The sequence below is a fragment of the Typopeltis vanoorti genome, chromosome 6 (assembly GCF_054136105.1).
Source record: "Typopeltis vanoorti isolate ZY-2024b chromosome 6, IOZ_Tvanoo_1.0, whole genome shotgun sequence".
In the NCBI taxonomy this organism is placed as follows: Eukaryota; Metazoa; Arthropoda; class Arachnida; order Uropygi; family Thelyphonidae; genus Typopeltis; species Typopeltis vanoorti.
The window spans coordinates 21,704,975-21,731,069 of NC_143554.1; the positions used below are offsets into that span (position 1 = coordinate 21,704,975).

At 35.1% G+C, this 26,095-nt stretch overlaps 1 protein-coding gene across 1 annotated transcript in view; it reads right to left on the minus strand.

The window, feature by feature from the left end:
• Positions 1-26,095, minus strand: part of Rrp6 (exosome component Rrp6) — a 251,754-nt gene that overhangs the window by 58,823 nt on the left and 166,836 nt on the right. Inside the window, exons 14-16 of the mRNA XM_090393930.1 lie at positions 22,941-23,070; positions 5,914-6,008; positions 887-976 (exon numbers count right to left, since the gene is read on the minus strand). Coding sequence (XP_090250056.1) covers positions 887-976; positions 5,914-6,008; positions 22,941-23,070 — 315 coding nt within the window. The remainder of the gene's footprint in view (positions 1-886; positions 977-5,913; positions 6,009-22,940; positions 23,071-26,095) is intronic.

Sequence of the window (26,095 nt, forward strand, 5' to 3'; positions counted from 1 at the left end):
AAACTTAGTGAAGTTGTCTTCTGCTATACCTTATCAATAACAGGCTCCGAAGCATTGTGAATTCTGATATGCTACTTTGTACATGTGTCATAATTTACTGCCACTTGATATCAACTGTGGCTAGTCTTAGATATAAACTTCCAACTCTGCAAACCTTTCACATCAAAAAACTCTCTCTCCAGGTATGAACAGGGAGACAGACAGAGCAATTCTGAAACCAGGACTAAGAGACATTTCCCCACTGTTGGAAAGTTCAGTTTGAATCCCAGCTAGGATATGAATAACTTCATGTGGGCTTTTCCTCCCAGACATCTGTTTTTTTTTTTTCCATCTAGCAAAAGACAAGCAAATCAGCCAGAGAATGAATGAACGAATGCAACTAAGAGACAATGTACTATCCTCAAAGCTCTCAAATGCTTTATATGTAGTCATAACCAAACCTCTGAACCAGTCAGTATCCTCTGACTGGATGTTTTCTGGTTGGTAAAGCATTCTTCACACATTCTAGACACTATAGCAGTCTGACGGTTTTTATGATGCCTACGCTATGCATGTCTGATGTCTGGCATAATATCATCTCAAAGATACTTAATGCTGTTGGTGACCCATTACATACATCCAACACCCTCAGCATATGTGACACACACACACACACACACACACACACACACACACACACACACACACACACACACACACACACACACACACACACACACACACACACACACACACCTTGGAATGGAAATGTGATAGTATTTCTTATAATGAATGAAAAATACTATTACATTTCCATTCCATTTAGTGTGTGCAAGTGAATATGTGATAAAAAGAGAGAGAGAGAGAGCTAGACAGAAAATAAACATAATTACATGAAAACACCTACCCTTTCATATGGGCTTATAAACGTTGTTAGAACATCAAAAACCTTGTTAAGGAGATTAGTACTCTGTTCACAAGGTATTTCTTTGGAATCCTGAAAAGAGATTAAAAATTGTTCGTTCAGCATAGTGAATATTGAACATATAAAATTTATATTATGCATCAAATATTTTATAAAATATATTTTACGGCGAGATAACCAGAGACTTTCACAAAGCTTGAAGATGTGGCTGGGACTTCTGACAATTGCAATCATAAATTTTCCAAGGTGTGTACTGTTTAAGGTAATAATCACTTGGAAGTTAAATGAACATGGATCATATAACAATTTGGAACTTAACCCATCTATTTACATGCTGGAGTAGATGATACATCTACTTGAAATACAGAAATTCCATATCATTATGACAGTATAATATAATAATCTATTTTGCAAGTGATTACTGAAGTGGTTTATAAAGTGCCATTTTTGATCACTAAGAAAATCACCCAAGCTGGGATATTAGCTAGTAAGCAGGTTCCAATGCAGTTTTTTTTGCCAGAGAATTACCACAAAAATTCAGCTATCGAAATAACCTCAACCTTAACAAAACCAGAAACAGGTACTACTTACATAAGAAGCATCAACAGATAAGAGGTAGAGCCAGATGGGGGGAGGGTAAAATGTTGACATGTTGGTTTTTAACAAGTCAAAATTAAAATGGACAAACAAAATTTAGACCAAACAGGGACTAAAAATTGAGAATTTTTATTGGATTTATTCCAGAATATATTATCTGCATAAAAAGAACTAAGTTTGATATCCTCAATTTTGACATCAGGTTTAATGTCATCTTGGGACAAGATAAATTCAAATCAGAGAGGGAGGACAGAAACAGAGGATTCTAGATTTAGCATTTCCTGGCATAGGAGATTGTTTGCTAAAGGCAGAAGTGCAGCTACTGTAGTAGCAGAAGGTTGCATAATGATATGGAAAATTCAGGGCAAATTTTAGACAGTCAAGCTGTATAGCAGTTTCTGAGATATATGTTTAAGGTTCTATTAGAAACATTAAGTTTGAATGTCTCTGTAAATGGTAATTTACATAAATTATATTTATGCTGCAAATGTTCTTAAAATTAAAGGAAACGATTTTTAGTTTGATAGATTTTTTACCCTCTGAGAGTTTTTTTTTTAGTCTGTTCATAGTTTACTTTGGTGAATGGCTAGGAGGAGGACATCACATGCTGTCTATATACAAGGAGTACTCAATGACTGTTAAACTGTGGACTGAAAAGGGCATCCCTATCACATACCACTGCTGCTTGCAAGAATATATAACAAAGGAAAACTTTTATTTGCCAAATCAATCTGAGAACAATTTCAAGCATATTACAGGTATCTCTGAACCAATTTCAAAAATCCTCAATCTTCTCTCTCCTTCCTGGCATTTATCAAATTCCCTGTGATACTACCTTTCCTACTTTGGAAAAACCAGACATTCTGTGGAGATAAGATTATAGGAACACCGATCATGAATCATTAATAATAAATATGGTCTTGTGCATGATGAGATTTATTTAATCTCATCATGCACATATAATTTAAATTAAGATGCTGAGCCCAACTACATCTTAATTTAAATCTGAACGATTTCCTCTCCTTACCAAAAAATATAAGGAAGTCTCATCATTATCAACCATCAATAGGTATCTCTTCCATCTAGATATCAATTACTGTATCTTGCATGTATTTTATGTCTTTATACCACGAGGGCTCATATTACTTTTTAAATAATCCATTATTAATGCTATGCCTTTTTTATTACTAATGTTACCAGCATGCATTCAATCCATGTTCATACTAGCATGTGCCAATGAAGATGACCCGTTATTCCTAAGTTGAAATATTTGGCAAAAAAAAGTTTATTTATTTTTTGTTTCAATTACATGTTCTTGTATTTAGGTGTAAGTATCTCTAAAACAACATCTCTACTTGAATTCCTCTTCATGTAGAGTAGGAGGGAGAAGGATCATATTACTATAATTATATCTAGGATGCCTAGTTTTTTCAGAAGATTGAAGAGGCTATGGAGACAACACGTTTTGTAATAATAACAATTAGCAGTGTAAGTCAGCATAAAGAAGACATATCAGTATTATCAAAGGAAAGTGAAGCAAGAAGCTTTTTGCAGAAATAAAGATTGCATTTGTATCGCAAATCATATCATTAAGCATGAGCTGAAGAAGAAAATGCTGTTAAGGGTATATAAAGAGAAATGTGACCAGCAAACTCACGAACAGTACAAGGCTAAAGCAAGAAAGGTGATCAACATGGCAAAGAAGGCAAAATCAGATTATGAGAAGAATCGATCCAAGCAAGCCAAAGGAAATCCTAAAGAGTTCTTTCATTATGTGGCAAGAGAAAGAATGACTATGGAAGATTAATGTTAATGAGTGCTGATGGTCACGAGGAGACAGAAGCAGATAAAACAGTTGAGTTGCTGAGTGACCACTTTGGAAACGTATATCATCCTAATGAGATTACTGCTTGTGTGACAGACACTAATGTGGGAATAGAGATGGACGAGGACGAATTGGAGGATCTTAGGATATTGCAGAATCTCAATATAAGCACAGCTGTGGAACTAGATGGGATATCAGATAGGATTTTGAAGGGAACTGGCAATGCCACTGACTAGGATCTTTAAGTCTCAGCTCTGGTAGAGTTCCAAGGAGTGGAAGGAGGGCAAAATAATTGCTTTGCATAAAGAAGGTTTTATGACTACAATAGCAAATTATAGACCAATCAGTATGTCAGGCATAGCGGTAAAAGTACTAGAAAAATTGGTAAAAAAGGAGAATTCAAGAATGGGTAGATAAAAATATGACACTGTATGAGGGTCCACATGTAAAGGGTTAGTCATGAGTAATTTACTAACTTTTTTATAATAGAGTAACAGCTGAGTTGGATAAAGGAAATTGATGATTTTGCAAAGAGATTTGACTGAATACCACATGGAATTCTGTTATGCAAATTAGAACAAAAATGGAGATGGAACAAATAAGAGGGTGGCTACTGGACAGATATCAAAAAGTGGTATATGGAGGGATAGAATCGAGCTAAAAGAAGGCGACTAGCGGTGTGCTGCAAGTTGTTTCTGGGACCATTCTGGGGCAAGTTTGCTGGGACCATTGCTGTTTAATTTGTACATAAATGATATACGAATAACCTGACAGGAAACATTCAGCACTTTGCTGATGATGCAAAATTAGGTAGTGTAGCAGTTAATCAAGGAGATATGGAGAGCTAGCAGGATGATTTAAATAGGCTGTCAGATGGTATGAAGGTTAGCATTAAAAAGACAAAGACAATGAAAATAGGCAGAAGCAATGAAAATATAAACTGCATTGTGAATGGAGAACCTATAGAACAAGTAAAACATTTCAGCTACTTACGCACAATTTTTAGTGAAGATGGTAAATTAAATATGGAAGTAGACAACAGAATCAAAAAGCCAACATGGTAGGAAGTCAACTGAATAAATTTATATGGAATAAGATGGAGAAATTAGTCAAAACACTAAATTAGCTATATTTCAAGACAGTGTTCAAACTAATTTTAACTTATGAATCTGAAGTAAAACACTTGACCAGAGATATGAGATTCTGAAAAAGATTAAGGGCATAAACAGATGGCATCAATGGCAATATCATATTAAAAACAAGGATATTAGGAAAGAATTTGATATTGTTAGCATCCAGGAATGGGTTAGCAGAGTTAATCTCAGGTGGTATGGTCACTTGAACAGAATGGGAGAGGAAAGATTAGCAAAACAAGTGTTCTCTTCCAGGTTGGCAGGAAAAAGACCCAGACCAAGATATAGGTGGATTGATACAGTATAAAATGCCTTAGAAGATAGAAATATAAGATCTGATAATGTTGGAGTCTTGACAGGTAACAGATTGATTTGGAGGTAAATTGTAGACAGAAAGTTTGTAATGATGTAAATTTTTCATGTAGTACTATCATATCCTGTACACCCCTTAAGGGTACATGTCAGGAATTTGATGATGTCAGTATGGCAAAAGATAACAGATATCAGTTTAATGTGGAGAAATGTAAAGTTTTGCATTTTGGGATAAATACATTACAAGCTGTGTATCACATTGATGGCACTGTACTCCAGGAAATAGATGAAGCTACAGATTTAGGGGTGGTGGGAGACAGTGAATTAAAATCTAGAGGACATATTGCCCATAAGATTACTTGGATATCGAAGAACACATTAATATGTAGAGATAAGGAGGTGGTTATTCCTCTTTTTAAGGTCTTGATATGCCCACATCTGGATTACTGTGCTCAAGTTTTGTCCACTGTGTTTCTTGTGGATGAGGAAGTGGTGGAGAGGATTGAGAGGTGAGTGACCTGTAGAATTTTCCCCTGTGAGGATAGATTAAGGGTGTTTGGATTGCAGAAGTTGGTTGATAGGAGAAAAGAGAGGATATAATAGAAACATTTAAGTTGCTTAAACGTTTTATAGGATTGATGCATTGGAAATGTTTCAACGCTTGGCTAGAGATGACCAGAACAAGGGATCAATTCCCAGAAGTTGAATAAAGGTGTGAGGACTAGATTTTTTGCTTAGAGAGTTGTGAATGAGTGGAATGGGCTGCCAGTCAGCTGTGAGTGCTTTCTATTAATGCGTTCAAGGAGAGGTATGACAGATTGGGTGGATAGATTGGGTCTCCCCACAATGAGTCTTAAGATTCCATGGAGGTATCTGTATAATAATAATAATTTGCATCAAAATTTAGTATCCTTGCCATGCTGAAAAATGCAGATTTCCATGTAATTATGCTCACTATAGCTAATCATACATATTGCTCAGAAAAAATTAAACACATAAGCCAAATGCAAGAGAAAGTTAAATTCTCAAAAAAATAACATTATGCATTATATGTTGTGTGTGACTACCTCTTCAGAAATTACTATACAAGCAAAGAAGTTACTTGGGTAATAATGATTATATAAAAACTATGCATTACTTACATCACTAATGCCTATAGGAAGAACTGGATTCTTTTCTAGTGATACAGAATAGTTATTTTTAGTAGTATCTACAACTGAATGATCTTCAAGGTCATCTATATATAAAAATGAGGTCATTTCAGAGGAAGGTTTTGAAATTAGCAAGCTTATTTAATGGTATAAAATAACTAACAATGAATATCTATATATATATTAAAAAACATTAAAAAAAATTCCAAAAATTATATGTGATGCAATAAAAACATACTGTAGTGATAGAAATCCAGAAGGTAAATTAGCTTTTCCAGTTAATAGTTCATTCTGTATCTTATCAATCCCCATAGATTCTATTCTTTAGGATCTTTCTTTAAGTTCTCTTCAAGTTCTTTAAGAGTTTGTTCAATATCTTTCTGTTATTTCAGAAGTTACTCTATCATCTCTATAAACATTATTATTGTTGATTATATTATCTTTGTGCTTTTCTGTACATAGATTTTGAAAATAATTCTTCCATTTATCCAATCTAAATGCGAGTTTTATATTTTCATTTAGTTCTTTTGTTTGAGTTTATATTATTCTCCAGATTTTTTCTTTAGGCGACATAAAATCATGTTTTAATTCTTTGGAGTAGTTATTTCAACATTGCTGTTTAATTTTCCTTATCTCACTATTTACTTTATTTCGTATAGTTTTATATTCTTCATAAATCAAGGTACTTACTTGCTTTGTTTTGTAATGATCTGCAAAATGCGATTTCTTTTCTTTCACTAAACTTTTTCTTCTTTAAACCACCCATTTTTTATTAGCTTTAGTACTAATTGTTTTTTCTCCTAATGTTTCTTTTGCTGCTTCAAATGTACAATGTCTTTAAATGCTGTCATTTTTCTTCTATAACATTCAAGTCAGCTAATGGACCTGCATCTAACCACTGCTCTACCAATAAATTGTGAAGACTTCACTGAAAAGGAAAACTAAAAATAGCAATAGATCAAATCAAAGCAGGAAAGTTCTCAGGGATTGATGGAATCAGAGCAGAAGCTTTCAAAAATGCTAACTATAATACATATTCCAATCACCTTGCCACAATGAATCAAGCTTTAAACACTGAAATAATACCTACAATGGAAACGAGGCCTTATTGTCCCTATACCTAAAAAGGGCAATCTCAATAGAATGGATAACTACGGAGGTATTACTTTGCTATCAACCACAGTTAAAATCTACAATAGGATGATACTCAATAGAATAGAACCTAACACCACTTTTAAGAAAAAACCAAGCTGGATTTCTAAAAAAACGATATACAGTAGAGCAGATACATTGCATCAGAAGAATCATAGAAGGTTCACGTGATAAAAACTTGCAACTCATTTTAACCTTTATAGACTTCAAAAAAGTCTTTGACTCCATTAATACAGAAGCAATGTTTAAAATACTCAGCTTCTATGGTCTACCCTCAAAACTCTAGCAATCTCAGCACCTTATAAAGATTACAATGCTACAGTAATCTTTAAAACAGAAATATCTGAATCCTTTCTGGTGACAACAGGAGTCCTGAAAGGTGATGTACTAGCACCTGATTTGATTTTAGTATGCTTGGACTACATCTTCTGGACCACCAACACAGAAGATCTTAGGTTTAACATCACCACCCATGCCATGCGTATAACTGATCTTATCTTGGCTGACGATGTTGTACTTATTGATACAGAACCAACAAATACACAAAAACATCTCAGTCTACTAGAGGCACAGGTTAAACTTATTTGTCTGCAGATCAACATCCAAAAGTCCAAAGTATTCTTAATAGGTTGTGAAAAAAACTTTATTCTTCATATCAACAATAAACCCTTAGAAAGAGTAAAGGACTTTCAATATCTTGGATCGTACATCAGCAACACAGAAAATATTAGAAAACATAAATGCTGGCTCTAGTCTTCCATAACGAACTCTGCCCCATCTGGAAATCATCATTAATATCATTAAAGACAAAATTAAGACTATACCATGCAACCAGTAGATCTATTTTCTTGTAATGTTCTCAAACCTGGACAATAAGAACCAAAAAAACTACAGATCTAATTAACTCCTTTGGAATTACATGTCTCAGACTGATCCTTGGATGGACTGTGTCACTAACTCTGCTGTGCTAAATCTGGCTAAGCAAGAACCACTTGTCAATATAGTCAAAAAACTACAACTCAGACTTCCTGAAGTCTCACTCTTTTTGGAATGCCTCATCTTGTACAAACCAGAAGATGGCAATCACAGTAGAGGAAGACCATGCAAAACAATTTTGGCAATACATATGTGAAACCATCAGTAGGCTGAACTGTAAAACTCCATCTGACATCTACCAGTTAGCTCAAGATAAAGAGACTTGGAAGACCATAATTTGCAATATTTAATTTTTAATATAAATCTCTTTTCCCTTTTCACATTGTATCACATTGTGAATAAACTATGATGATGATTATAATGTTTCCAGTTTAACAATCTTTTATGGTTATAGGTATCTCATACTTTCATAATGAAGTAATTCTATCCTGTATTTTGTTCTTCTCTGTGTATTTTGTTTTGTTTCATTCTTTGATAGTTTCATTCTCCCAAGAATTAACTTATGGGTGCTTCCTATATCTAAGATATAGGAAGCACCCATGCTTCCTATATCTTCCTATATTAAGAGTCTAACTGATGTTAAACTCTTAAGTCAATTTTTTCTTGCATGATTTCTCTATTAGTTAAAATGTATTCAATTACAGATTTTTGCCCTCATGTATTATCCAAAGTTATTTTATGTTGTATTTTATGATAAAAAAAGAGCTACTTATTCATAGAAAACCACAATGGACTAGTTCCGTTTTCATTGATTATGTCTTCATTAAATCTTTGACATATACCAGGAAGAGCCACATTGCCAATTCTTGCATTTAAATCCCCAATTATTATTACATATTCTATTTTATTTATTTTGTCTATTGTATTTTGAAAATCATACAATTTTTCTATTTCTTGTTTTGGTTTCCCCTTTTCAGTCTATATTTGTATTCCTGTGTTTGTTCTCCAATATCTTTATGTATAACTGAATAATCACTGTAAAATTCCATATGAAAATCAGCAATAAAAAGGAAAAAAAAAACTATAAAAATGGACAAAACAATAATATATTCTCAATGACGAGTCAATAGAACAAAAAAATAATTCAGCACAATTTTTTTTTGTGAAGATGGCAAACTAAATTTGGAAACATATAATAGAAAAATGTAAAGCCAGTATGGTGGGGAGCCAGATGAATTAATTTAATGAAATAAGAGAGAAATTAGCCAAAATGCTAAACTAGCAATGTTCAAACCAATTCAAACAATAATTCTCATTGGAGAACTTACAGAACAAAAAAAAAAAATTTCAGTTAATTTTCTCTAAAACAGTGATTTATTAACTATTTTAAAATGATACTCTCATCATTTCAACTAACAAATGGAAAGTAATGTTCTTCTTTGAGGTGTAATCATTACATGATATCTCAGCTGGAATTGGTCAACCAGCAACTTTTCTTGAGATATTATTTGGATTAGTCATTTTCAGCTCACAGTGTTAGCTCCACTCTCTTGCTAAATGTTAGCTAGAGTGTATAGCAATGATTAACTGGCAAGTAACAATGGGAAAGCACCAAAAGAATGGACAAGATCTATTGCTATTCAAAAAACAAAATGGACTACAAAAACTTGTATAATTGTTTAAGGAGTCATGTAGGAAAAGTCTGAATCACCTGGCAATGGACAAAGAATGATGAAACAAGCATCAGACCCACATGCACTGATGAAATAACAATACCAATTTTTTTCAACAAGAAGTTAATGAACTAGTCAAAGTGATTATGCAGTTATTGTAAAAAGAAAAAATAACATTCATGATGCAAAATAGTATTACATTACTTATGATGATATTAGTAATGATATCAACATGAGTGTGCTGACAATGACAAAAGTATTTTTGTGAAAATCAGTGAAAATTTATGTCAAAGCAATGAACTGAAAGTATGGCAGAAAAACAAGAAAGGGCAGGAATTCATAGGGTTCCACAGTACACGTAATGATAGGTTTAAGTATGTGTGATCATTCACAGTTCTTTATGGTATCAACACCAGAAGAAAGAAGTAAATAATTTATTCAATTACTAATATTTTGCTGGATTTCAAAACTAGCATCTTCAGAGCACAAATTATCACCATGTTAAGATATGTAGTGCTCAGTTTGAGTGTAGCAGAAACAATTCATATTTAAAGGAAAATAATTAAATATCATATGAAGGTGCCCTCTAGGAGCCAGATAAAGTTAAGAGGTCAAGCAAAATGTGGTCTTAGAATGAATGTCTCTCAGATTTCAGGCAAATGAATGCAGCCATATTTATACTTATTAAGGTTGGGAAGGGGAGGAGGGGGTTTCGGGGCAGATGCTGAATCTAAAAATAGTATCTCAGAATTGTCGTGACTTCTATGCTGCACCGTTGTCCAGAGAGTAATCTGCTAGTCTTGACATCCTATGCAGATGATCACAAATCTACTTGTCTGTCCAAAATAGGACAAGTTGCAAGCACAAAGAAGTCTATATGCTCCGGGAATGCTAGCTGAATGTGTGGGAGATTATGAATAAGATTATGAGTAAGGATGGGAATGATATTGTTTTGAACTGAGTCAGAATTTTTTCTGTTTTATAAAGATTGTAGCCACTGGCTAAATTGTTGCAAGGATAACAGTTCTGTGATAAAGTCTGGTAAGGTCATTAGAACAAATGGGCTCTTATGCATGCAAGTATTTTGAGAATGCTGTACACTTACACAGAGATATTCATTCTAATGATGGCCTTACCACAGAATTGTTATTTTGTGATACTTTATTCACTGACTACAACTCAGAAAATAGACAAACTCCTGCATGCTCCACTCCCACCCCCCCATACCTGAACAAAATAATTATCTTTTTGGTCTAAACTCAGCTTATCCTTCTCCAAGTTTCCCTTCCACAATTTTTCTTAGTCTTTTTTCAAGTATGCTTGCATAAATCTTACTGAGAATATTCAATAAGGAAATAGCTTTGTAATTCTTCCACTGTTTAATTTCCCTTTTTATAGATGGGTACTATGACAGCTCCACTCCAATCATCCTGAAATTCAGTCCTGTGACTAAGCCATCTGAACTATGAAATGTAGCCACTGTATAACTTTCATACCTCCATGTTTCAGCATGTCTCTTTGAATATCATCTTTTAGCCATTCTCAAGTGCAGTGAAATGGGGTAAATTTTATTGCCGCCAAAACACAGTCTTACTTTACTTCCTGGAATAAAAACCACGTCTCACTCTCTTTCACATTCGATAATATTCTGCTCACCAACCAATCTTAGTTTTCTTTTCTTGGGCTAACTTTCAACATCTGGTTTGGTATTTTTTTGTTCTAAATATTACTTTTCTCCTGCTCAACTCCTAAGAGTTTATATGTCTGCAATCGAAATCAGCCCAAACATAGAACACTGTTATCATACCTGAGATGGTGTCCCAAAAAATCTTCTCTCAGAATGCTAGATTACACCCAGAAGAGAGCCATTTCCTTAATGGATGACCCTTCTCTCATTGACTCCATCCTCTCACTTTCACATAGAAGTTGCTCAGCCAAACTAGCCACCACAACTTTTCTACTTCTCTCTAAGCATGTATTAACCCCACCAGCTGCTGGTCAGCATTCATATGTTGATCAACTCCAAACAAACTTTTCATCCTCTTCCTTCATTTCATATAACTGTCTTTTAGGTTATCATAAAGGTTGTCCTTTATGTCATCAACAAATACACTTCCCATTCAAACTCTTCAAGAAACAAATTAACAGATTCTTTTCCTCTATTACTGAAACTGATTGTGTAAGGTTGATAAAAAAAAACAGCAACAGAAAACACAATGCATAAATAAAGCTTCTACAGGAAGGTGATTGGAAGGAGTCATTTATCACACAAACAGCTCTTTTCTGGATATAATCAAGAATGCTGAGGTAGTTGTCTAGTGCACTATCGAAATGTAAGAATAATATTCTAAGATTGGGTGGATTTCAGATTTATAAATTGTTAGGAGTTCAAAAGAAGAGAAGTAATGTCAAGAACAAAAATCAATACTACGTTTTTTGGAGGGTTAAGTGGCTATGAATGTGATGTGTTTACAAGGATGGACTAGACTAGAAGAAAAAGTCAGCCAAGAAGAGAAACTGATCTTGACTGGTGAGTGGAATGTTATCAGAAGTATGAAAGAGTGAGAGTCTTTTTCAAGGAAATAAGGCAGGGATGTGTTTTGGCAGATTAAAAGTTATGAAATTATCATCACCCCCACTTGAGAAGGGGTAAAAGATTGATGTTTAAGGCACTGGCCAGAAAATCTTGAATATGTGGGTCATCAGAACATTACAAGGTTCGTGAATGACAAAGAGGAGCGAAGAGTACTGTCATTCATTAGCAAAACTATAAATAGGATGTCTAAAGATGCTACTCTGAAAAGTTTAGAGACAATGGCAAAACCGGAGGAAAATGTTGATGAATTTGGTGATCATGCCAGTCATTAACATTCATTCATTTGCATGATCACAATCATGCAAAAATTCATTGCATGATCATGAACAAAAAAGAGACACTCCTGGAAAAGAAGAAACCACACAAAAATTTCCAGATCAGTCAGCATGTGCCTAAGCAAAATGTAAGAAAACTTTAACAGCATAATGGAAAGAATGGGGACAAAAAAGATAGAAAGCAAATATAAAAATGATGAAGGCAGCAAAATATTTTCAAGGCTATGAAAATAGCTCCATCATCATCATCAAATTCCTGCCATGTACCCTCAAGGGGTGTACAGGATATGATAGTACTACATGAAAAAAAAATTACATCATTATTAATTTCCTATCTACAATTTTCCTCCAAATCAGTCTGTTACTTGTCAAGACCCCAACATTATCAGATCTTATATTTCTATCGTCTAAAGCACTTTGTACCATATCAATCCACCTATATCTTGGTCTTCCTCTGGGTCGTTTTGCTGCAAACCTGGCAGAGAACATTTGTTTTGCTAATCTTTCCTTGCCCATTCTGTTTAAGTGACCATACCACCTGAGATTAGCTCTGCTAACACATTCCTGGATGCTGACAATGTCAAGTTCTTTCCTAATATCCTCGTTTTTAATATGATATTGCCATTGATGCCATCTGTTCATGCCTATAATCTTTCTCAGGACTCTCATATCTGCTGTCTCTAGTCTTTGGTCAAGTGTTTTACTTCTGACCCAGCTCTCAGATCCATAAGTTAAAACTGGTTTGAACACTGTCTTGTATACAGCTAATTTAGTGTTCCGACTAATTTCTCTCTCATTCCATATGAATTTATTCAATTGAATTCCCACCATACCAGCTTTGCTGATTCTGTTGTCTATTTCTATATTTAATTTACCATCTTCAGTAAAAATCGTGCCTAAATAGCTGAAATGTTTTACTTGTTCCATAGGTTCTCCATTCACAACACAGTCGACATTTTCAATGATTCTGCCTATTTTCATTGTCTTTGTCTTTTTATTGCTGACCTTCATACCATATCTATTACAACAGCTATTCAATTTAGTCAGAGAATACTGCAGACTTATAGCAGATTTATTTAGAAGTATAACATCGTCTGCATAAAGCAAAGAGCTGACATTAACATCTCCAATTTTGATATCATGTTTAATACCACTTTCCTTCATAATGTGATAAATATAGATAATGAATAACACAGGGGATAATGTACATCCTTGTCTCACACAAGATTTAGCATTAAATCATCTTCCTGTACTTCCTTCAATTCTAACTGCTGACTTACAACTCAAATAAAGACTAAGTATTACTTGATATAATGCTCCATTGACACCATATAACTGCAGCGTATTGAATAGCTTCTCTCTTGGCACCTTGTCATATGCCTTTTCCAAATCGACAAAACTTAAATACAGATCTTTGTTATATTCCCATGCTTTCTCGACTATTTGTCATAAAGTGAAGATCTGATCCTGACAGCCTCTATTTGGCCTGAATCCAGCTTGTTCTTCACCAAGCTTTTCTTCCACAATTCTTCTCAACCGTTTCTCAAGTATACTGGCATAGATCTTGCCAGGAACACTCAGTAGGGAAATACCTCTGTAATTCTCACATGCAGTTTTATTTCCCTTTTTATATATGGGTACTATGAGAGCTCTACTCCAACCATCGGGAATTTGTCCCTCTGTCCAGGCTTTCTGAACCATGCAGTGCAGCCACTGTAAGACTTTGATACCTCCATACTTCAGCATTTCTGGTCGAATATCATCTACTCCTGCTGCCTTTCCACATTTCAAGCCTTTGATGGCTTTTTCTACTTCAAGTATGGATATATATTCCTGACTGCAAGCCTGGTCAGTGTTTTTTTACCACTGCTTGTTTCATTTAGCAGTTTTTCAAAGTAATTACTCCATACTTCAAGGATATCTTTTTCTCCCGTTTTCATGTCACCTTTATCATCTCTAATTCCTTTTATAGCACTCTTTCCTCCATTCTTAAGCTTCTTCAACAACCTCCAGAATATTTTGCCACCTTCTTGATATTTATTTTCTATATTCTTGCCAAAGTCCTCCCATGACTTTTGTTTAGCTAGTTTTACACAGTGTTTAGCATTCTTGCATTTGTCTCTATATTCTCTAAGAGCACAAGCTGACTTATTTGACAGGAACTTTTGGTATGCTTTCTTCTTTTCCTTCACTGCCTCCACCAGGGAGTTCTGATTTTTTTATCCTTACAGACAACCTCACCACATGCCTCTCTGGCAGAATCAATCAATGTTTTCTTCAGAGTTTGCCACTGAATCTCCAAGGTTTGATTCCTGTTCTCAAACTCATTCATTTTTTCTTCAATAATCTTTGTGTATTTTAGTCAACAGTTCACATCTGAGAGCTGCTCAACTTTTATTCGCTTTAAAACTTTCTTACATGTTATTCTTTTCAATATTAAATTCAATTTTATCCTGATCAAGACTAAATAGTGATCACTTCCAATTTCAAATCCTCTGTATACCCTGGTGTCCTGCACCAGGGAGAAAACATCACTATCAACAATAACATAGTCAATGAGACTTTTCTTATTCCTAGTCTCTTCTCTCCATGTGAATTTGTGGACATTTTTATGTAGGAACATGGTGTTAGTAATAACCAAGCCATGTCCTGAGCAGAAATCCAACAGATATTTGCCATTATTATTAGCTTTGCTCTTTTCTCCAAATTTTCCCAAAATATTTTTGTATGTCTCACAATCATTTCCTACTCTGCTATTTAGATCCCCAACAAGGACCAACTTTTCCTTTTTCATTGTGTCTGTTGCTTTTTCTAAAGCCTCAAAAAACTCCACCACTTCTACCTTAGTAGAACCTTTTGTGGGACCATAGGCACAAATAAGTCTCATTCTCCAGTTCCCCATTCTCATATTTGCCCACATTACTCTACTTGAGACTGACTGCCATTCAAGAAGATTAGTCTCGTATTTTGTGTTGAATACTATGGCTACTCCTTCTTTTCCTTGAATGAAAATAGCTTAGAATGAAAAAACAAAAAAAAAAAAAAGTAGTTTTTTATTTTTTCATTTTTAAGAATAGGATATTTTAGGTGTTCAGCTATTATAGTGAAAAAAATTATTAAATGAGATAAAGCAGTAATAGAACAGTAATATATACAGTCATCATTCACTAAAGCAAACATGTAAAGACCACAAGAACAGTTTGTTACAGTGGATAGTTTGATATAGTTAATTTCATTCAGCATAGCATTGTTCCTATGTGACTCTGGTTGGGACTTGTCAGGAATTGGTTGGAATGAGTTGGCTACAGTGGTGTCTGCTCTAATGAGAGATATTCATTCACATATAAAATAGCACACACTACTGACACTGTTATTTGTAAACATCTGCATGGATCACATCACAAAGTGGAATGGAACCAATACCAAAATCAAGATATTAAACTCAGCAAGTTTTTTTCAATATGCAGGTGGTGTTATACTCTGAAATAAATTCACTATGTTTTTCATGCCTATTTTTAGTTAAACTGAATAACTACAGTAATAAGCTATGAAAATAGAGGAATTTTCAATGGATAACAGAGAAGAAAGAAAACACTTCATCTATTTAACAATTTTTATTAAGTATGTATTTCAAATTAAATATGGAAATAAGCAATAGAAGATGAAGACTAAGGAAGCTAGCTGAATAAATTTAAAAAGACTAAGACAGAAATTAGTCAAAACACTGAATTAGCAGTATAATACAAGACAGTATTTACATCACTTTTAACACTTATGGATCTGAAAGTTGACGTGAAAATAAAGCAGTCAAAGAACAGAGATACATAAGGAAAATTAGGAGAGTAAAGAAATGCCATGAATTAAAAATGCAAATACTGGAGAGCAGCTTGACATCATTAGCATTCAAGGATGTGTGAGAAGACTAGATCTAAGGTGGATATGATCATTTAAACAGAATGGAAAAGGAAAGATTAGCCAAACAGTTTCAAAGACAAGAAAAAGTGCAAGACTAAGGTAAACAACAGACATTAGGTGCATTAATCAGGAATTAATGTGCAGCTAATGTCTATAAAGAAATGATGCATTATAACCAACTATGGAAGAGTCTCAGCCTAACTTTCACAGAATTAATGTTATTTTATGTTCATCATTGAAAACAGTAAATGGTAAAAATTTCAGGATAGGAGACCAAATTTCTTAGCAAATTATATCACAATCAGTATACAAAAGAAATGGCAGAAAATTGGATGATGATGAGAGAACAACATTGATGTAGTTCAAGGAACCATAAAAAGAAATTGCAGGAAAACCAGAACAGAAAACAACAAATATAAACAATGGAAGACGTATCATTAAGATCTAGAAATGTGTGAAATTATAAAAATGAAATGCAGAATTAATGTTTAAATTTCATAATGTTACATTAGCTTAAATTAATGTTACTTACCTGAAATCTTCATAATTACACACATGCAGACTGTACCATTAAAATGAAAAGCATCAATTTATGACAGCTGTCCATTATTAGATCTCTGTCCAATTAGGAAGCTAACTTGTTCACACCAACTTTGCTAAATTACTTTTGTTCCCTCACTCTAAGTAACTGGAGATGACCAATTATAAAGTTGACTGTTGAACTTTTCAGGTTATTATTATTTTTAATCGTACATACTGCATATATTTAGTTTATCATGAAATTTTCAGGAAAGTGATATTAATCTAATGTAGCATTTCAAAATTTGAATGTTAATTTTTATGATTTCATAGTCTTCTAATCTTTCTTATATGTTATCAGTCAGATTTGTACTTTTCATGTTGTTTTGTGTATGTTTCTACTTATTCTACCTATTCAAGTGTGTATGGACGAGAACAAAAGTAAACAAAGAACACTGGATAATGGACCCACAAGGGTCAGTTCTGGCTCCCCCTTCTTTTTAACTTAAACATCGCAGATTTGCCTAATACAGCCTCCAAGAAGTTTTGCTAAGCTGATGACATTGCTCTAGCCACCAGACACACTAATTTTACTACAATGGACGATACACTAATAAACAACCTTGCAGTCCTAGATGAATACTTCAGCAAATGGAGATTATGCCCAAATCCTAGCAAAACAGAAGTTTCATGCTTTCATCTGAACAATAACCAGGCTAACAAAGAACCCATGGTCTACTTCAACCACAAACTGCTATGCTACAACAGATTCATGAAATATCTGGGTGCCACTCTGGATAAAACACTATCTTTTAAACCACATCTCATTAACACAGCATCCAAACTAAAAACAAGAAACAATATACTGCAAAAACTATGTGGAACAACTTTGGGTGCCTCAGCAACACTGCTTCGCTGCACTGCTCGTTTACTGGCCTCGTTTACTCTACAACTGAATACTGCTCACCCGTATGGCTGAACAGCACCCATGTGTATTTGGTTGATGCCCAGCTTAACACCACTATGCACCTTATTTCTTCTGGAACTGTAAAATCAATCTCAACCTACTGACTCCCAGTGCTAAGCAACATCCTGCCTCCACACATCCACAGATCCAACTTTCTTCTACACGAATACAGCAAAATCATGGAAATCCAAAATCTTCCAATCCATGAAGACATCCCATTCCTAGAAATAAACAGGCTGAAGTCAAGGCACCCTCCAATCTTAACAGCAAAAAATCTTGCAGAGACAAGTTTCAACATGATGGAGAAGTGGAAAGAGTCTTGGTGTAACACTTCAACAGGGATCTTCCCCGAATTAGTGGACTCAACACAGATATCTTCGAGTTTTGACCTACCTCGGAAAACTTGGTCTGTCCTTAACCGAATCCGCACCAACCATGGCAGATGTCCAGACCACCTTTACAAATGGGCATGATTGCATCACCCTAGTGTGACTGTGGATCACCCCACCAGACAATTAATCATATTACAGCAGAATGTGTCAAATGTACTTACAGTGGAAACCTGTCAGACTTCATCCATGCTACACCAAGTGCACTTGACTGGATAATCAACCTAGACATTCAGTTGTAGCCTATTCTTGATTCTCTCTTTTATGACTGTATTATGTCTTATTATTATACATATGTCTATTACTATGTCAATATATATTAAGGAGTAATGTAATGTAACTTTTCACGTGTGAGCCATATGCTAAATAAATCTACCTATTCTTTGTGTTCTGTCATCGATGTTTCTGTTTCCCATGAAATCTTTTCTTTATGTAAAGTTCCTGCAAAACACAAATACTGTTCTGAGCCAATTTACTGTTTCCTGCTATTTCTTTTGAATGTGAATGGAATGTGTATGTGTGGGCAGTCAGAAGAAGTTTTTTCACTTAGCTATGCTACTAATTATATATTGGGTTTATCCTTTATCCAAGTGTAAGCAAACAAAGTTTTTGCCTAAAGCTGTCAGGACTGGGGCAACTCGAGATAAAGGTGGTATAAATTCTCATCACTTGCAGACACGTATAATGCTATGCATTAAGAGAAGGGCCACCACCTAGACTGGTTTCGAACTTTATTGAGGTGCTGTTTAAGTAAAGACCTCTCTAAAAATTAGGTGGTGCCCCAGACAACTCCCTACGAGTGAGAGAAGACCCGTCCAATTCAGTGGTGGCTCCACACAGAAAAACGCGAAAACCTACCGCCGAGCAGAGCCATAATCTCAGCGGTGGCCCTACTCAGAGACAGGCAAAAATCTACCCCAAAGTAGAGCTTCTCACATCTCAGGGAAACAACCACTTCTGTGCAAACGCACATCAGTGGGAGCCAGATCCAGAGGTGGTGATACTAATGTGGAAGTAATGGAGAAGTCACATTTACCTATACGAGTTGGCAAAGGGTGTCACACACAATAATTCTCTGGATTAGAGATAAGTTTAAGGTAGTTTTTTCTCTTGGCTATGCTAATTATATACTGAGTTTTATCATTTATCCAAGTGTAAGCAAATAAAGTTTGCACCTGAAGTACTTTCAGGACTGGGGAAACTCATGGTGAAGATGGTATAAATTCTCATCTCCTTGTAAACATGTATAATGCTATGCATTAAGGGAAGGGCCACTACCCAGACATCGGCTTTGATCTTTATTGAGGTCTCATCAGTGGGAGCCAGACCCAGAGGTGGTGATACTAAGGTGGAAGTAATGGAGAAGTCATATTTACCTATACGAGTTGCCAAAGGGTGTCACACCCTATTATTAAAATTCTCTGGATTAGAGATAAATTTAAGTAAGTTTTTTTCATTTGCTATGCTACTAATTATATATTGCTTACACTTGTATAAAGGATAAAATCCAATATATAATTAGTAGCATAGCCAAGTGAAAAAACTTCCTTAAACTTATCTCTAATCCAGAGAATTTTAATAACAGGGTGTGTGGCACCCTTTGGCAACTCGTATAGGTAAATATGACTTCTCCATTATTCCACCTTAGTATCACCACCTTTGGGTCTAGCTCCCACTGATGTGCTTTTGCAAAAAAGCAGTTGCTTTCCCTGAAATGTGAGAGGCTCTGCTTGGGGGGATAGGTTTTTGCCTATCCCTGAGCGGGGCCACATCGCTGAGATTATGGCGATGCTTGGTGGTGGGGTGAGCCTGTCACTGAGTTGGACGGTCCTTTTTCGGTCACTAGTAGGGAGTGGTCTGGGGGACCGCCTAATTTTTAGAGAGGTCTTTGCTTAAACAGCACCTCAATAAAGGTCGAAACTGGTCTGGGTAGTGGCCCTTCCCTTAATGCATAGCATTATACATGTCTGCAAGGAGATGTGCTTTGCATTATGGGAGATACTAAGGCAAGTGATGAGAACTTATACCACGAGTTGCCCCGTCCTGAAAGTACTTCAGGCGCAAACTTTGTTTGCTTACACTTGGATTAAAGGTTAAAACCCAATATATAATTAGTGGGCAGTCAGAAATTCACAGCAGCGAACTTCGGACTATAATAAACTATTCATATATCAGTGATATCCATTCCATGTTCAGTATCCAATTTGACAAAAGCACACCTATTTTTTCTATAGAAATTCTATATTTCATTTTCCCTCCCCAATTACACTCTTGGGATCTTAACCACTCAAATGTCCATGTGGATGAAATATATCAACCATATTTCACTTTGTATCTATGTTAGTTGTATGACTGTGGTGTCAGCCTCATCATCATCTCCTTTTGATCTTTTTTTGGCTAAAAGTCTATCTTATACCATCGTATTCATTTCTTTGTCATTGTTCCCCTAATAAGACAAATAATTCTAAACATTATTTTCTTTCTTTAAACCAACTATTATAATAGCAAAGCCATCTTTCTCATAAATTTTAAAGTTCACAACTCCACATGGTCTCTTTTCAGACTGAGCTGATTCAGCAGGTGGAGATGTCAAATCTCAAGCTATCACCGACTGTCTTGCACAAACTGTTTATGTTAATAACAGATTAGCCCATCTTCCAAAACACTATTGAACTTAAGACTCAAAACATCAAATTATCCCAAGCATGCTATGGATGCTGTATCCATATTCTGTACACTCCCTGAAGGTACATATCAGGAATTTGATTATGATGATAATACTGTGGATGTTGTTTATCATCAAGGCAATTCAAATTGCAATCTGGTATTAATTTCTTCTTCAAAGGTGCAACATTCACATAGCCACTCTCATCTTTGCAATGTCTCACATTATAAGAATGCTAAGTGGGACAAGGATTCCGATTCTATGCTTTGTTTCTGGATCTGTTTCAAGTTATATGAATCAAGTTATGAATGCATTTGACATTTACCCAAAATGGATCATTGATACAATCCTTAGTGGTATGGATACCTTTATTCCCAAGTTCAGTTTACATTCTTCTTCCTCAAATCTTGATTCTCTGTCTCCTGACTTTTTTTTCAACTAAGTTTCTAGTTTCCTGTCTAGTAGTGATTTAATATGTAAAGGTAGATGGCCAAATGTGCAACTAATGGTTACGTGTAGAGAACTCTACTGAGGCGGGGGGAATCTTGGGAAGGTGACTGTTTTTTGCATGGCAAGTAGTTTTGCATAATTTATCAAGCACTATAGACATAAAACTGCCTGTAATCATACCAAAGATAAGGGTAAACTTTCTTCTCTTCCAACTCCTGCAGTGACAACCAGAATAAAATACCTTCAACATTAATAACAGTATCCCTCCTGCTGAACTAAAAAGTTGTACTCCAGAGTTATCACACCTATCACATCACCTTTTTGGTACTTCTTTTAGTCAATGGGCATGCTTACCCAATAAAAAAAGAAAGTGATAAGGTCAGCCAACTGCTCAACTGGGTTTTTATGGATTATCTTTTTCATCCACTGTAAGTGTTTCATCTCATGTGGTGTATGATAATGCATGCCACTAGGTGGCAAGCCAAGTGAAATCTATTTCTTAGTTTGGTAGCAGCAGAAAGTAGTAAACACCCACTTTGCTCTCTGAACACAATTCAAATATGTATCCAAAGATAAAAAATCCAACTTCCAAGATACGTTGTTCTGACATCTGAAGAAGATTACATGAGCAGCAGGATGATCTTTAGCAACTATTAACAAGAGCCAATCTACTAACGTAAGACCTTCATCACCTTGCAGTGAGAAAAAGTTGAGTGCATGGCAGGTAAATGTAATGAAGGAACACTGAAAGCTAATGTTTTGCTCTGAAAAAGAATCTATATAAATAATATACCACATGTTGTCTTTTATATCTTGTCATATAAATGACCATTCCTCACTACTAGAAATCCATATTCTAAAGATGGTACACTTGGCATCTCAGTACTGACATGAGTTCAGTACTGAGATGCCATTCAGTCTCAGATACTATTCTCATATTTGGAAAAAAGCATCAAAAATCACTTGAAAATTCTGGACGCTATTCAGAAGAGGGCAATTTGGTTAACTAATGATCCATCTCTTGCTGATTTACACTGACTACCTAAAACAATCAGTTTCTGCCTATTCTACTGGGACTTACACGTGTTTTGTTCTACTGAACTGCAATCTAATACTATAAGAACATGAGCAGTAATTAGTCAATGTCTATTTCATAGTCCAGTTATAAACCAAACAACACAGATTCTTTTTTTTTATTTAGACATAATAATAATCAGGTCAGATAATGTTTACAATAAAAGTTACCTATCTTTTATGAACTTTCACAACATTGATGTTATGTCAAGTAATTCACTCAGCTATCATGCTACCAAAGTAGTCGAGGCCAAAGGAATAAACAGAGTTTTAGGAAGTTTATCACAGAGAATTTCCTTAGAATAGCACCACAGAGCTTTAGGTGGTACTTTTATTTGTAATTTGCTATGGTGACTGATATAATTCTAACAGAAATTTTGCTATAGTGAGAGGTGACTATACATAACTAGTCAATGACAGCTTTAATTTAGACATAATAAAAATCTTCTGATGTACAAATGTTTTACCTAACAGTGTTGGGAAATTGATAGCAGCTTCTTGCTGAAGAGATATATCATGGGGACAATTCAGAACACTATCTAGGTCAATATTTGTTACTGCATCTGACATCTGAATATACAGCTCAGGACCTTCAGGCTGGATGTAAAAAAAATAATAAAATAAATATTAATGTCCAGTCACACAGCATTATATAAAAGTAGAAGATATCAAACATTTCTAATATTTTATGTAACATGGATCTGTTATGTGTCCTAACATTTGTAATTTTTTTTTTCATATATAAACATAAAACCTCTTCAACAGGTTTTATGTTTATACACCTCCCTCTTCAACAGGGAGGTGTTTAAGGGTCAAAGCTGTATAACTGAGAGGAGACCTCCACATAGCCTTTAATGGAATGTGGAGAATCGACCAAGGCATCTGACTTAATGTCCAATCCTCACCTTCTCATGGCGCACCCTGTTAGGTATCTACCCGGATACTGAACGAATGAGGATGGGCTGGCAATTTGGGATTTAGCCAAACAAACTGTATTCTTATTGGTTAAACCAAAATAAAAATGATGGTACAGCATGACAAAATTTCATGCCGGCTGGGACGTCGCCCGGTTAAACAAGGCCCCCGTTGTTTTCACCAGGGAACCAGGGCGAACAGCGAAAAGTCAGCTACTGGAACAAATCCTAAAACACAAACCAACTCAATATCACCAAAATTTAAGATCGGTACTATCAACACAAAAGCCTGAATGGCAAAGAAATGGAGCTAGCCGAGGAATAAGATAAGTACCAGATCGACATAATAGAGGTGACTGAAACAAAAATAAAGACCAAAACTGGTGAGCTCTTTCTGAGCAATAAATACAAAATGTTATATTCAGGCAATAACAATCAAGGAAAAGAAGGAGTAGCCATAGTATTCAACACAAAATATGAGGTTTATCTTCTTGAATGGCAGGCAATTTCAAGTAGAGTGATGTGGGCAAATATCAGAATAGGGAACTGGACAATAAGACTTATTTGTGTCTATGGTCCCACAGAAGGTTCTACTAAGGTAGAAGTGGAGGAATTTTTCTGAGGCTTTAGAAAAAGCAACTGACACAATGAAAAATTGGTCCTTGTTAGGGATCTAAATAACAGAGTAGGAAATGATTGTCAGACATACAAAAATATTTTGGGAAAATTTGGAGAAAAGAGCAAAGCTAATAATAATGGCAAATACCTGTTAGATTTCTGCTCAGGACACGGACTGGTTATTACTAACACCATGTTCCAACATAGAAATGTGCACAAATTCACATGGAGAGAAGAGGCAAGGAATAAGAAAAGACTCATTGGTTATATTATTGTTGATAGTGATGTTTTCTCTCTGATGCAGGACACTAGAGTGTACAGAGAATTTGGATCAAAATTTGGATCTAAATTGGGATCAAATTCAAATTCTCTGTACAGAGAATTTGAATTTGATCCCAATTTAGTGTTAAGCAGGATAAAATCGAATTTCATATCGAAAAGAAGAACATGTAAGGAAGTTTTAAAACGAATAAAAGTTGAGCAGCTCTCAGATGTGAACTGTAAACTAAAATATACAAACATTATTCAAGAAAAAATGAAACAGTTTGAGAACAGGAATCAAACTTTGGAGATTCATTGGCAAGCTCTGAAGAAAACATTGATTGATTCTGCCAGAGAGGCATGTGGTGAGGATGTCTGCAAGGATAGAAAAATCAGAACTCCCTGGTGGACACAGGAAGTTAAAGAGGCAGTGAATGAAAATAAGAAAACATATCAAAAGTACCTGGTAAATAAGCAGCTTGTGCTCTTATTTACCCGGTATATGCAAGTATATTTGAGTAACGGTTGAGAAGGATTGTGGAAGAGAAGCTTGGTGAAGAATAAGCTGGATTCAGGCAAAATAGAGGCCGTCAGGATCAGATCTTCACTTTACTACAAATCGTCGAGAAAGCATGGGAATATAACAAAGATCTGTATTAAAGTTTTGTCGATCTGGAAAAAGCATATGATCAGGTGCCAAGAGAGAAGCTATTCCAAACGCTACAGTTTATATGGTGTTAATGGGACATTATATCAAGCAATACTTAGTCTTTATTTGAGTTGTAAGTCAGCAGTTAGAATTGAAGGAAGTACAGGAAGATGGTTTAATGTTAAATCTGGTGTGAGACAAGGATATACATTATCCTCCTCTGCTATTCATTATCTATATGGATTACATTATGAAGGAAAGTCATATTAAACATGATATCAAAATTGGAGATGTTAATGTCAGCTCTTTGCTCTATGCGGATGATGTTATACTTCTAAATATATCCGCTACAAGTCTGCAAAATTCCCTGACTAAATTGAATAACTGTTGTAATAGATATGGTATGAAGGTCAGCAATAAAAAGACAAAAGACAATGAAAATAGGCAGAATTGTTGAAAATGTTAACTGCATTGTGAATTCAGAACCTGTGGAACAAGTAAAACATTTCAGCTACTTAGGCACAATTTTTAGTGAAGATGGTAAATTAAATATTGAAATAGACAACAGAATCAACAGAGCCGGTATGGTAGGAAGTCAATTGAATAAATTCATATGTAATAAGAGAAAAATAAGTCGGAACACTAAATTAGCTGTATACAAGACAGTGTTCAAACCAGTTTTAACTTATGGATCTGAGAGCTGGGTCAGAAGTAAAACACTTGACCAAAGACTAGAGACAGCAGATATGAGAGTCCTGAGAAAGATTAGGGGCGTGAACAGATGGTATCAATGATAGTATCACATTAAAAATGAGGGTAACTTGACATTGTCAGCATTCAGGAATGCATTAGCAGAGCTAATCTCAGGTGGTATGGTCACTTAAAGAGAATGGGAGAGGAAAGATTAGAAAAACATTCTCTGTCAGGTTGGCAGGAAAACGACCCAGAGGAAGGCCAAGATATAGGTGGATTGATACTGTACAAAGTGCCTTAGACGATAGAAATATAAGATCTGATAATGTTGGCGCCTTTACAAGTAACAGACTGATTTGGAGGAAAATAGTATATCAGAAGTTAGTAATGATGTAAATTTTTCATGTAGTACTATTATATCCTATACACCCCTTGAGGGTACATGGCAGAAATTTGATGATGAACCTCTTCAACCATATATGTATAC